A 13802-nucleotide genomic window follows, 5' to 3' on the forward strand; every position below is an offset into this window, starting at 1 on the left:
TGTTTTAAAATTTATTTTGAAAGAGAACGAGCGAGCAAGTGAGGGAGGGGCAGAGAGAGGGTGAGAGAGAATCCCAAGTAGGCTCCATGCTTAGTGTGGAGCCCATTGTGAGGCTTGATCCCACAAACCCATGAGATCATGACCTGAGCCGAAATTAAGAGTCAGACGCTTAACCAACTGAGCCACACAGGCGCCCCTGTAATATATTTCAATACAAAGTAGTGTACATCCTAACACAGTGTACACACACACACAGTACATCCTAATACCACTTAGCAATTATATGGACCTGAATGAGAATTGGAACTCTTTGACCACCCATTTGTACAGTCTTATACCTAACTTCTCTGAGTCTTTGTTTCTTCATCTGTTTAATAAGAGGAAGCTATGTGTTTCATGGAATTGCTAAGAAAATTAAAACTGTATGAAGTACTTATTACTGAAACAGGCTTAAATGTTCTAAAATTGGATCTAGCACACTTTACCAAGTAGCGTGGAGCCTGCTTGGGATTCTCTCTCCCCTTCTCTATCGGCCTCTTTCCCACTTGCTTGCTCTTATTCTCTCTCTCTCAAAATAACTAAACATTAAAAAAAAAGAAAGAATCTTCTTTCCTTCTTTATATTGGTTATTGATGGTGTTAAAGTATGTTTTGATTTTTCTAGTTCTGTCTTCTGACTTGTTACTTTTGGTAGATTCTGACAGTTATTAATTAGTTGATTCTTTTGGATTTTTTAGTGCATAATCATATACTTTACAAGTAGCAGTGTTTTCCTTGTTTCTTTCTATTAGTTCCAGTTTTTATTTGCTTTATTTTTAGTGCATTGCTTTAAATTTCCTATGTTATCTATACTAATAGATAAACTTGTTTCGTTTATCATTTTAATGGAGTTGTGGAATCTTGAGAGTACAAATTCAGCTTGGTTTAATATATTTTCCTAAATTTGCTGTCTGCTATTGTAGGTCCTTAGATGTTATGTATTTGGGTGTGGACATTTAGTTTTTATTGGCTCCAAATCAAAATTTGCTGCTACTGAAAAAGCCCTACCTTTATTTTCTGTCTTAAAAATTGTGGTAAAATATATATAAAATTTACAGTTTTAACCATTAGGAAAAGAAGTCCTACATTTTGGGTAATCTTCAGATATACCCACTTCTTTGTTGAAATGGAATTCTTTTGATCTTGGATAATTAATAGCTAAATTCCCTTAGTGTCTGAAGCCTTTTCCAAGTTAATATATATGGTATGATAGGATGAATACCCCAATGTTATTACTTTAGAATGAGTTTTTATACTTTCATATCATGGTTATTAAAATTATCAGGGAGGTCAACATTTTAAAATGATAGTTAATGAAAAAATGATTCACTGTACTTAAAAAGTAAACGAGAAAATTCTGTTAATTTGGAGTTACATATTTCGTGTCAATATTTTACCTAATAGTTCATACTTTACTTCAGAGTGTATGGTTTTGAAATAATTATCATGTCTTACATGTATTCCAGGTCACCATATCATCAGCCAACCTCTTACAGGCCAAGATTATTGCTGTCTGGAGAACGAGGCTCAGGTCAAACGTCTCACCTTGCTCCAGCACTTTTGCACACTCTAGAAAAATTCTCTGTGCACAGACTAGATCTCCCAGCACTTTATTCAGTTAGTGCCAAAACACCTGAAGAATCATGTGCACAGGTGGGTTTGTACCTTATCAGAGTACTTCCAACTTTCTTAATTGTTTATATCTCAATAGTTTTTATAAAGTTTTTTCAAAGAACAGTAATGCAAATATTAACTTTATGTTGGTTACTCATTAGCATTCTAATGTTAAGGCCAAGGATCCTTTTGATGTATAACAAGTTTCAAAATGAGCTTATTGTTTTCCCCATATTTCATTCTTTTCTGAAATTTTAATATCCTGTTTCTTATATTGAAGTTTTATTAAACACCATAGAAAGGGAGTTTCTTTTGCTTCTTTCTGATCCTCTTTCCAATGCTGTCATTTCAGTCTTTCTAGACTTCTGTGTGAACTTAGAGCCTTAGTGTATGTAGCAGGGGAAAATTAACATAGAGAAGTGATAGGAATTTAAAAATTTTATGTATTTCTATCAGTAGTCAAGTGTGTGTGATATTTGATTTTTAACTACTTTATGTGTGCTGGTTTGTGATGTGCAGAGTTCTTGTGGGCCTGTTTTAATGTATAACTATGAACTTATTATAGGTGTATCATATTGGGACAAGTTAGGGGAATATCATTTTCTACTTCGATATTTAACCTACTTTTAGAGATTACGTGACCAGAGTAGTAACACTTAAGAGCATTGCGCATAATTATGTTGTTTTTCTTAGGGTACATTTTATAACTGTTTAATACATACACATGTACTACATAATTGAAAACCATTCTGTACCTTATAGAAAGAAAAAATATACATATATATTTCATGGTCCACAGTACTGGTTTCATTTCTCCTTTACTTGCAGTTGTCTGGATATCAACATTCTAGCAGCATTCACCACTTAGAAAGCCCTTTTTAAAAGGTTTTTTCTCCCTAAAACTCATGGCTTAAAGAAAAGCTACATATCAATAATTTACTCCAACTTTTATACATTTAACTCATCCTGGCTGGGAATGTTTCCCAATAATGTTGATTTATATGTTTGTTCATATTTTTTCTTTTTAGTGAGACAAAATTATTGCAGTTTGTATGCAAGTAGGAGAATTACCCAGGACCATTAAAAATAAATCCAGGGGAGAAAGAATTTAAACAACCACTAACTGTGGAAGAAGAAATTGAGTATCAAAAAGCACTAAATTCAGATAGTTTCATGGGTGAATTCTTTTAATCTTAAATAAGATCATTTTGATGCTAAACTGAAATACAGAGGAAAATAGACTAATCTCACTTAGGCAATGGTTTGTAAAGTAAATATTACAAATGGATTCTAGTAGCACATCAAAAGAGTAATATACCATTATTAAGACACACAAAATTGATTCAGTTAGACATTGAGAGACAAATATATTGGAATAGGCACAGTGAAGTTATAAATATTTCTCTGTGATGTGATTGTGTATTTGAAAGCTTTTTAAGACCTACTGAAAAATTATTAGGAACAATAAGAGATTTCTGTAAACTTTCAAAGTTAATATTATACAATAAGTAAGTTTTCTTTTATATACCCAGTAACAAGTTAGAAATGTAATGGATAAAATGGTCTAATTTAAAATAGCAACTAATTTTACCTAGGAATTAATTAATTTGCAGTGTTTAAGAGAAGAAAACTAAAAATTCATTGAGGAGATCAGTTGAATAAATAAAAAACACACCTTGTTTTTAATTCCTATAATTCAAAGTATGGACTCAAGTCAAACTCCACATTGATTAAAATATCAATGTGGCTACTTACTGGTTGTAGCCTTGGACAAATTGCTTAAGTTCTTTTTGAGACTTAATCTTCCCATCTATGAAATGAAGGTAGTGATAGTGCATAAGGTGGATATGATTATTAAAATCAGCTCATCCAGTAGGGATGGGATATAGTACCCTGTAGCTCTTAACTGTCATTATATTTTTCACTACTGCAGCTTCCTTTCACAGCTGAGGGTTGGTAAGGCTCAAAATTGGAAAGCTCTGAGCTCTTTTCTTAATTAGTATATAAATTAAGTTCAGTCTCAAGTATAATATTCCTAGAATTTAAGAGGAAAAGTGTAAAAAGTGCTTTGCATTTCTTCTGGAAAATAAATATGAGCATAGCAAGGAGAGTTCTGGAGGAAAAAGTATAATACAGGGAACCCTTCCAGATTTTTAAAGGTGTAACTGAACATAGTAATAAAGAATGTGTAATGGTGCAGGGATAGACAGACAAAGTATAGAAGAGAGAATTAACCCTAGGCCTATATAGAAGGAGAAGTTAGTGTCTGATGATAATTAGCATATGATGATGGTAAGGATATGATAATGACGATGACAATGATGATATATGATACCATGGAATAGAGGGGATACTTAATACATGGTCTTTGAAAACTGACTTTATGGGAGAGTGGGGGAGAAAAAAAGCAAAACTGGATTTCCTACCTTTTTTTAGAGCCCCAACATAAATTCTGTGTTGTCAATGAAACTGTAAAAGGGGAATTCACAAGGTCAATATGTTTATTATCTTGAGTATGAGAAAGTAGTTTCTAGTAGTGAACACAAGCCAGAAAACATAAAGATATGAGCAAATTTGACTTTATAAATTTTTAAATTATGCATGGCAGAAATAATTATTTTAATAAAATTAATAGACACAACCTGGCAAAAAAGTATATTTGTAACACACAGGTCCAGGATAAGTTTCCTAAATATACAAAAATACGTTAAAATCAGTAAGAAGGAAGAATGACAGCCTAATATAAAAATTGGCGAAATAGCATGCCATTTAGGAAGATGAGAAGAAGCAACCAATAAAAGTTTGAAAAAATTCTTAGCCTCACAGCTGAAGAAGATGCAAATGAAAGCAACAGAATACTATTTTGAAGCAACTGTCTCATTTTTAAAAATAAAAAGCTTGATGATGCCTGGTGATTTTAGAGTGTAGGTTGACACCACTTAAAAAAGTTTTAAGTACATATACCAGGAATTTTACATTATTTTTCCTAAAGATATATTAGCTCTAAATAGTCACTGCTGACTGTACAAGGACATTTATCACAGCATTATATAGAATTTCCAAACTAAATAAGGCCAACAAATTGAATGTCTTTTAAAGATGGGTGGACTGTGGTAAATTATGGTATATCCTTACATATTGTGAGGTCGTTAACAAGAATGAGATAAATTTACATAAGGCTGATATGGAGAGATGAAGGAGATATTTGTGAAAAAAGCAAGTTGTAAATCAGTCTATCAAAATAGGATCTTTGTGTAAAAAACACCCCTTAAAATATATATTCATATGTATATAAATATATTCATGCTTTTATATATACATTTTATATAAAACTGTTAATAATCATTGCTTTGGCTATGGGGGAAGAAATTTAGAGAATTGGGGAATGGATAAATACTTTGACATTTTAGGTTATACTCTGCTGTACAGTTTAGACTTTTTTTTTAAATGTGTATTTGACAGTATGAAGCAAACTAAAGAAAATCACTCTGAAAAAGGAACACTTTCAGAGTGAGAGTGTATTCTGTTTATAGCTGTTCCTTATGTCTAATATGTGTATATACATGTTCATAAATCCATTATTGAGTATTAGGTGAGGAGATACTTAGGAACCATTGTAGTAAATCATACATTGGTATTACTGGGATTCTAGGATTTTTTAACATTCTACTGGGCATTGTTGGGCCAAATATGAATTCTAACTGTATATGTTTTGGTCTCTTATTTCTTGGCTTTTACTTTTTCGTCCTGTTCTTAAGGAGGGTGGAGACAAGTGTCACTTGGCAGTGAAAAAGAACAAAAACTAAACATTTATTGTTTTGGTTGTATTACACTGCATTTAGTACATCAAGACATCATCTATTCCTTGCTTTTGCCTTCAAGATTGTGGGTTATAAGTAATGCTTATTCTTGAGTGGCTACACTTGGGTGTCCAGTCTGTTCATGGACTGAGTCAGAATTTTATAGATACGGTAGCTGAAACTCAGACTTCTTCTGAATGAACATTGGCCAGAGACCACATTAACTGTCTTATGGTTAATCCCTGATTATTTGTATCTTAAGTGCATATTTAAAGTTATTTTAAATTTGTAAATACATTACTGTCTCTCCCCCAGATTTATTTATAAATGTTTATTTTTTTATTTTTATTTTTTTAACATTTATTCACTTTTTGAGAGACAGAGAGACAATATGAGTGGGGGCAGGATAGAGAGAGAAGAAGACAGAATCCGAAGCAGGCTGCAGGCTCTGAGCTGTCAGCACAGAGCCTGATGCAGGCTCGAACTCATGAACAGTGAGATCATGACCCAAGCAGAAGTCAGATACTTAACTGACTGAGCTTCCCAGGCATTCCAAATGTTTGTCTATTTTTGAGAAAGAGGGAGGAGCAGGGGAGGGGCAAGAGAGTGAGAAGAACAAAGATCCAAAGCAGGCTTCTGTACTAATAGCAGAGAGCCCAATGTGGGTCTTGAACCCAGAACTGTGAGATCATGACCTGAGCTGAAGTCATATGCTTAACCAACTGAGACTTCCAGGTGCCCCCTAAAAACTTATTTAAAAAGAGAGCATTATATAATAAAACTGAGGGATGTTTTCTTTCCTCAAAACAGTTTGTTGATTTATTTTGAGAGAGAGAGAGAGAGCGTGTGAGCAAGTGCATGCATGAGTTGGGGAGGGGCAGAAAGAGGGGACAAAGAGAATCCCAAGCAGACTCCTCATTGTCAGCACAGAGCCAAACGCAGGGCTTGAATTCACAAACTGTGAGATCGTGATCTGAATCGCAATCCAGAGTCTTGACACTTAACTGACTGAGCCACCCAGCTATCCCAGGAATTTGTTCTTCATTTGTGGATCTGTAAGTGGGTAGAAGAAGGCATAAAAGTCCTAGGAAAGAGAGCATTCTAGTCAGGTGCTAAAATGCTAGAAAGAGGTGATGGGTATTCAGTAGGGCAGTTCTTACGATGAGCAGTGGGTGTTGTACGTAAGTGATGAACCACTGAATTCTGCTCCTAAAACCAGTAATGCGCTGTATGTTAACTAAAAGTTAAATAAAAATTTGAAGAAGAAAAAACAAAAACAAAAACAAAATCCTGGAAAGTATAAAAGCCTCTTCTTTCTATTCCTCTGTTCTGTATTCCCTTTCTTCTCTTTTGCCTTACTTCTCTTGAGAGCTAGTCTTCCTATAGGCAGGATTTTCTCGAAATAGATGTGGTTTCATCTGTGGCAAATTATTCTTCTGTGCTTTTCTCTTTTCCCTAGTCTCTAAGACACTTAATATAAGTTAAATTGGATTATTTAATAGTGTGACTCAAACATGAAAGGTAATCTTAAAGGAAAGAAGTCTTGAATTACTTTCAATGGGCTGTATTTATATATGTGGTAAGATGGAAAAGGGGAAGAACCCAATTTATATTTCTTTGAACATGTTTAATTCTGTGTCTTTTCTTTAAAACATATCCACACACAAGCATATATATGCTGATCTTTCTTTTCTCTTTCATAATGCCTCAGCTGATGATGAATATTACAAATTTTGTGAAAACGGTTGAGGAGTTAGTGTCTATGATAGGGTTTTGTCATTGTTTCTTAAGATTTAGTGAGTATAAGCATCCTCTGGGAGTGCTTATTAAAATTTCTGGTTCCCTGGCTCTACACTCAGGAATTCTGACTCCTTAAATCTGGGGTGAGCCCCAGGAACCTGTGCTTTAAACCTGTATCCAGGTGTTACTATTCTAGGTCTTTAGTAGACCACACTTGGAGATATAGTACTTTGGCTGATAACTGGACACTAGGTATTTATTACTGAAAACAGTTGCCAGAATTCATAGAGTGGTTTTGTGTGTCTGTGTCTGTCTGTGTCTGTCTGTCTGTCTGTCTGTCTATCTGTCTGTCTATGTTACTGAATATTTTCTAGTCTTCCAAAGGCTCTGGAAGGAGAATGGAAAAGCCTGGTGTAGCCTGGAAGATTTTATGGTTGTTCAGTTAAGTTCACAAATAGTTACTGAGACCTACCACAAAGCTGGAGATGTTAGTAAATGTAGTAAGAGGTTTATCTGTATAAACACTCTAAAAACCAAAACAACAGCTATGATTCCCCTTTTCTGACATCTTCAAATGTATTGTTTATATTATTTTTACTGTTGATTTAGGCAATCAGGATTGATGAGTGTATTGTGTTTTATCTTTTTCATTAATGATTGAATTGATAAATTTATATATTGCATATTACAAGCTTTGGAGTTTGGATACTATATGGTGGTACAAATAATTTGGTCAATAAGATCTCTCTTTTTTTGGTGACAATTGTAGTATTTTTTCTTTTCCCAGAAGGAAATTGTGTTTGGAAGTGTTCAGGGAAAATCCTTTTTGGTTAAGTAGCATGAAGGAATTAATATACTTACCTATGTGTATTCTTTGGATGCTCTTGTGTTTATGCATAAGGGTTTCTGGATTTCTTCATAGCATTCTGTGTATACTTTGGGTACTCTTGGTTTGTGCATATGGGTTTCTGTGTTTTACCATAGTAACAGCTTTTTTTTTGTAAGTTGTAAACAAGTTAAATTATCCTGGTCCAGAGTTTCTCTTATCACATTTACTGAAATTCTTGAAGTTTTTAGGCAATGAAAATAACAGAAAAAGAATTTGGGTGATATAATTTTCATAAAATGTTGCTTTATATTATAATCATTGATTAGAAAGTCTAGTATAGTTATGTTTTATAATAGGCTGATTCTGTATGCTTATAAAGAAATTGAGCACTTTTATTTCCTGCATCCTGATCCTAGACGGTGCCTCCTTTTCACAGAGATGCTTGATAAATCTTAGGTAAATAGAATATAAATGGAGTAAAGTGATAGGTATGACATTAAGTTATTAGTAATACAGATACATTATTAATATTTATGATGGTATGGTATTAGGAGTTACTTATTTTAATAGTGTATATTAATAGTGCTTTTAAATTTTTATAAATATCAAGAATATTTTAGTCCCCAAGATTTTTCTTTCACCTCTGTTTTACAAATTTTGGCACATTCCTAGTCCTATAATATGACCAAGACAAATTCTGGAAGTTTATTGATGACAGAATTGTTTCCCTCTTTCTTATAAAGCCCCTTTTTGGAAAATGAAGGCTGTGCTGGTGTGAGCTTTCTGCTTCATTTACATTTGTATTTAAAATTACTCTGGTTTTCAGTTTCTCAAGAAAATGGCTTGTTACAGGCTGTATAGTCATAATTTTTAAAATACAGTAAAATTTCACCACGAACTTTAATTGCTGGCTAAAATACTGACTTGAGAGTTTAGCTTTTGACATGATAAGAACTTTTATAAACATAGGTTCAGTTTATATAAGTAATGCTTCTTTGTGTAGATACTTTTAACTTCAGTGGCCTGATTTTTCTCTTTCATATCTTTAATATTCATAGGAAGTAGTTTGCACTTTTTTTTTTTTTTTTAAATAAAGAAACTTTTAAAACAGTTACATAAGGGACCATGATGTCTGGGGCAAGAAGCAGCCAGAAGGAAGTAGAATATATTGTTTAAAGAATCAAAATGAACAGTTCACATACACTGGTGTTTGTTCATTTTATTTGTGCAAGAGTGCTGGTCATGTCAGAGGTGTTTTGAACGGTTGGTTCAGTAATTTGGCCTACTGTCTTTTTTTCTCTATAACAGTTTTTCTGTTTTCTACTACACCTTGCACATCCACCAATCCAAGACACCCTATAGGTGAGTATTTTTCTAGTTATCAAATGGCATCACTTGTTCCCAAGACAGTTGCCGCTTCACTAAAACGAGGCTTTATTTTTCTACTCTGAATCTGGTTAATTGATTTCAGGGAGTGTTATGTTATTCTACAACTTTAAAAGTTACCAGCAAACTGCTGAAGAGCTGCTTTTACATTATGAAAAAAATCAGGATAGGATTAAACTTTTCCCCTGAATTTTAAAATACTGTTTTTAGACCATTCTTTTTGAATTTTCATTACAAAAACTGGAGAATTAGAACAGGTTGGCTATATATTTAAAGAAAGTATGAAAGTTTAAGTATTCTGAGATCACATGGAGTAAGGAATTAAAAATAAAACTTGTTTTAGTAGTGCTTTTAAATTTTTCTAGAAATCACAAGTATTTTTCCTGTAATGGCTTAGGAGAAAAATTGTGAAAATAGCCCCTGGGTATTAATATTGCATGTAGTTAGATTAATTGTAAAATTAGATAATTATACATTCATGGACCAGAATGCCTAAGCCTTTTTATTTTTCTGTATTTGTCCTACACTTTTTTCTTTCTGATTTTTCCCCCTTTAGGTTTTCAAATGTAATTTTTAAAAATTCAACTGATAAAGATACTTTCCTAAAGTTTTTAAAAATAAGGTCGATAGAATATCCTGTTTAGTTTGTTAATTTGGGGAGAATTGGATGAAGAGAGAAAAGAAATAGAAAAAAGAAACCCTCAACGTTGGTGATGCTTAGTTTCTAGTTCAGCCTTGCAAATAAGTTAAAATGTCTATAGTACTGCGTTATTTAATTTCTGGCTCTGTATAAAGTTTTTTATCACTTAACCTTTTGTTGCTTTGCCCTTACTCTCTGATACATATTAGCAACTAGAAATTCTCAACAACTATTTCTGGAAAACCTAATCTACACGTACTACAATGAGAGGCTACATTTTATTTTTTTTAAAGGCATGTTTTCTCATCTCTCCTTGGGCATGTGGTAAACTTGCATGGCTAAATTAGGTGGTTAGTTTTGTGAGGTTTCTCAGTAAGTTTTTATAACTTAGTCTTTTTCATGTAATCACCATTCTCTCCCTGCCGACTCCGTAGTTTTTACCAGCACAGAATGGGAGTTGGAAAGACGAAAGGCATCGGTTACGGTCTTCCACATACCATCCCTGATTTGGGTGGCATGTAGCAATTTTTTTTCTTTTTGGGGAGGGTGGAAATTAAATGCCTCGCTTGCCTTTGTGCTCCTGTGTGGTTCCTTCCTTTTGCCAATATTTATGCTTGTTTTTCTCTTATGAATCTTCTACAAGAACTTTGGAAAACAATAATCCTTGGATTTTCAAGATCCAGGATAAGAGGGTGCGTGTTTGCAGAAAAGGTCAAAATTTGAGAGTCCTGGAGTTGTACTGTACAACTGTTCTGGATTGGTGGATATGCAAATGTTAAAGGAAGGGAAGGAGCAAATATTACTTTTGATGTGAGTGATCATAACATCTACATTTCCAATTTGGGGGAAATTTTTTATTTGAGCATCTTCCATCTGGTTTATTAAATTGGCAATTTATTTTACACAAAATGTTGAAAGCTTTATAAAATGGAGCATTTGAAAAATTCATGCAAGTGATAGGCTTATTCATTAAAGAAAAATAATCATTTTGATTCTCAGGAACATTTCTGATAATCCTAATCATTTTAAATACTAGATCATTATTTCTCTATCTTGCACATTATACAGGTTAATTGAAACGTTATTAAAATAAAGGGAAGTAGTAGAGAATTTTAGAAATGGAATTCTGAAATAAATTGAAGGAAGATTTTACATTTATTCTTTCATTTGTTAGAGGTGTTGAAGAGATACCATGTCATCCCCCAAGAATTTGTTGCTGGGCCATCAAGCTGTTGTTGACATCCATGTCAAGGGCAGCACTTCTGCTTGGCAGCTTATAGTAGCCAGCCGGGTCCTTCGTGGCGTGTGTTGGCAGAGTGCGACTGAAGCTATGGTTAGGATTCTTTATAACACCCGAGGAAACTGTATTTTGTATTTTCTGACAATGGGAGTATCTCAGAGCTTTTTGCCAATTTATTTATTGCTCTTTAGTGATGTGAGGGTATTTCGTGACTACTTTATGGAGGATTGAATTAAGGTAAGAGGACGTAAACAAGTGGTCAGTAGGTAGTTCATAATTTTAAGCTATAGGGTGATACATCGTGTTGAAAATAATAAATCCATATATTTAGTGATTTTAGGGAATGTGCACAAACATGGAAACTGTGTCTTCCTTTTCTTCTTTGTGCTTACTGATATCATTCTGACGTGGGTGACGTATCGGTGCATGTTTATCTCTTTATTTGCAGCATATTTTATAATGGTGTTTTGCTTTATTATCTTTACATGATAGATAAGTGGAACAGTTTGATAACCTTTATATTATTAATAAGTACTGAATAGAAATAATAAAATGGCAAAAAATAAGAGACCTTTTTTTAGGTGGAGCAAGGGTAGATAGAAGCTCTATCTGAGGCTTGTACATCACGTCTTGAACAGCTTAAATATTTGAGCTGAGAATAACTACAGTAACAGGCCTGACACGTTTCATGTATTTGGGGGTAACTGAGTGAACTTTAGAATAATAGCAATTTGAATTTGTTTTCAACTTGAATTTTTAATGCCAGTTCTTTCCTTAATTAGATTTTTCGTGAAGCTCGAAGAACAGTACCTAGTATTGTTTACATGCCTCACATTGGTGATTGGTGGGAAGCTGTCAGTGAAACTGTGAGAGCGACTTTTCTGACATTGCTACAAGATATACCATCGTTTTCACCCATATTTTTATTGTCTACCTCCGAAACCATGTACAGTGAACTGCCTGAAGAGGTAAGTGATTGTGTGTGTATCTTACTGCTTTGAAATAGTTGCTCTTGCAAATTGGGCACATTTCAATCTATTTAATGAATTTAACTTACTTAACAAAATAAATACTCTTTAGGTTCACACTTTGTTACATCACTTATTAGCCCTGTGACTTAAGCAAGTTAGTTACTGATTTAAGTTTCAGTTCCTTTTTTGATATAATAGTGACAAATCTGTCACTGTTGCTGTGAAGACTGAGATAAATCACATTTGGACCAGAGCCCAGCATATGTATGGTATGCTCTAAGAAGGCCTAGGCTGGGGCGCCTGGGTGGCTCTGTCACTTAAGCGTCCAGCTTTGTTTGGCTCAGGTCATGATCTCACGGTTCGTGGGTTCAAGCCCTGCATTGGGCTCTGTGCTGACAGTTCAGAGCCTGGAGCCTGCTTCTGATTCTGTGTCTCCCTCTCTCTCTTCCCCTCCCCGCTCATGCTCTGTCTCTGTCTCAAAAATAAATAAAACATTAAAAAAAAAAAAAAAGAAGGCCTAGGCTTATCACAGAAAGTTCCATTATCATTAGCCTTCTCATCCTTACTGCCTGGTATATCATTTGGTGGGATTTGACCTTTCAGGCCTTTCATTGGTAGCATCATGTTAGTTTTGACTACTACTGTGCATATTTTTAAAATCTGATATATAGTTTTTGAGTTCAAAGCCAACTCATTTAATATATTAGAATCAAAGGTAAAATCACATTTGTTTCAGAAAAAAATAGTACTTAACTCATGTGAGTGAAATTGATATTTAAAAAAATTATGTTTTTAACATCCTATGCTTACTAGGTCTTGAAATTCTCACCTCTAGAAATGCTGAGAAAAATTTTGCTCAGATGACAGTTAAAGATTTTGCATATTTTAGGTGCTATAATATAAATCTTGATTATGTCAAATTTTATGATTAAGAGATCTATTAACTGAGTCTTTTGTTCTGTTAGAACTTGTTAGTTAGCTGTCTTGTTAAAGCTGACTTGTACATGTACTGATTTTTGTAATAAAAGTATATTAAATGTAGAATAATTCATTTTTGGTTTTTCATCATCTGATATTAGTTAAGATCATTAATTACAATTTTTTTTGTCATTGGGCCAATAAAGTTTAGTAGAATGCTATATGTAGTAAGAGTCAGGAAAACCAAGTTGTACTGACTTACTATACAAGTCTTTTGATTTTGAGTAAATATTTGAACCTAGAATTGCCTCAGTTTCCTCATCTGTAAAATGTGGATAGTAACAGACAGTCTTGTTGGTGTGAGATAGTATATGTGAACTTATGTTGGAAACCACAGAGCCATAAAATGTTTGGTATTATGAAGTAGAATGTACTTGAAATTGATTTAAATGGATTCAACCTGGACATAACCTAGGATCCACTTTTAAAAATTAGATCCTCACTGTCAAGTAGTTTTATTATAATTTTATAAGAGAGAAAGAAAATTTGGTATCATTGGGGCACCTGGGTGGCTCACTTGGTTAAGGGTTGGACATTGGCTCAGGTCATTATCTTGCAGCTCATGA

The 13802-nt window shown here is 33.7% G+C and overlaps 1 protein-coding gene across 5 annotated transcripts in view; it reads left to right on the plus strand.

Annotated features, from left to right (window-relative positions):
• The window catches only part of ATAD2B (ATPase family AAA domain containing 2B), a 173394-nt gene that overhangs the window by 91553 nt on the left and 68039 nt on the right, over nt 1–13802 (plus strand). For all 5 annotated transcript variants that reach the window (XM_029938225.1, XM_029938224.1, XM_029938226.1 and 2 more), the window contains 2 exons: nt 1505–1691; nt 12070–12255. In XM_029938225.1, coding sequence (XP_029794085.1) covers nt 1505–1691; nt 12070–12255 — 373 coding nt within the window. The remainder of the gene's footprint in view (nt 1–1504; nt 1692–12069; nt 12256–13802) is intronic.

This window comes from Suricata suricatta, chromosome 4 (genome assembly GCF_006229205.1).
Source record: "Suricata suricatta isolate VVHF042 chromosome 4, meerkat_22Aug2017_6uvM2_HiC, whole genome shotgun sequence".
Lineage (NCBI taxonomy): Eukaryota > Metazoa > Chordata > Mammalia > Carnivora > Herpestidae > Suricata > Suricata suricatta.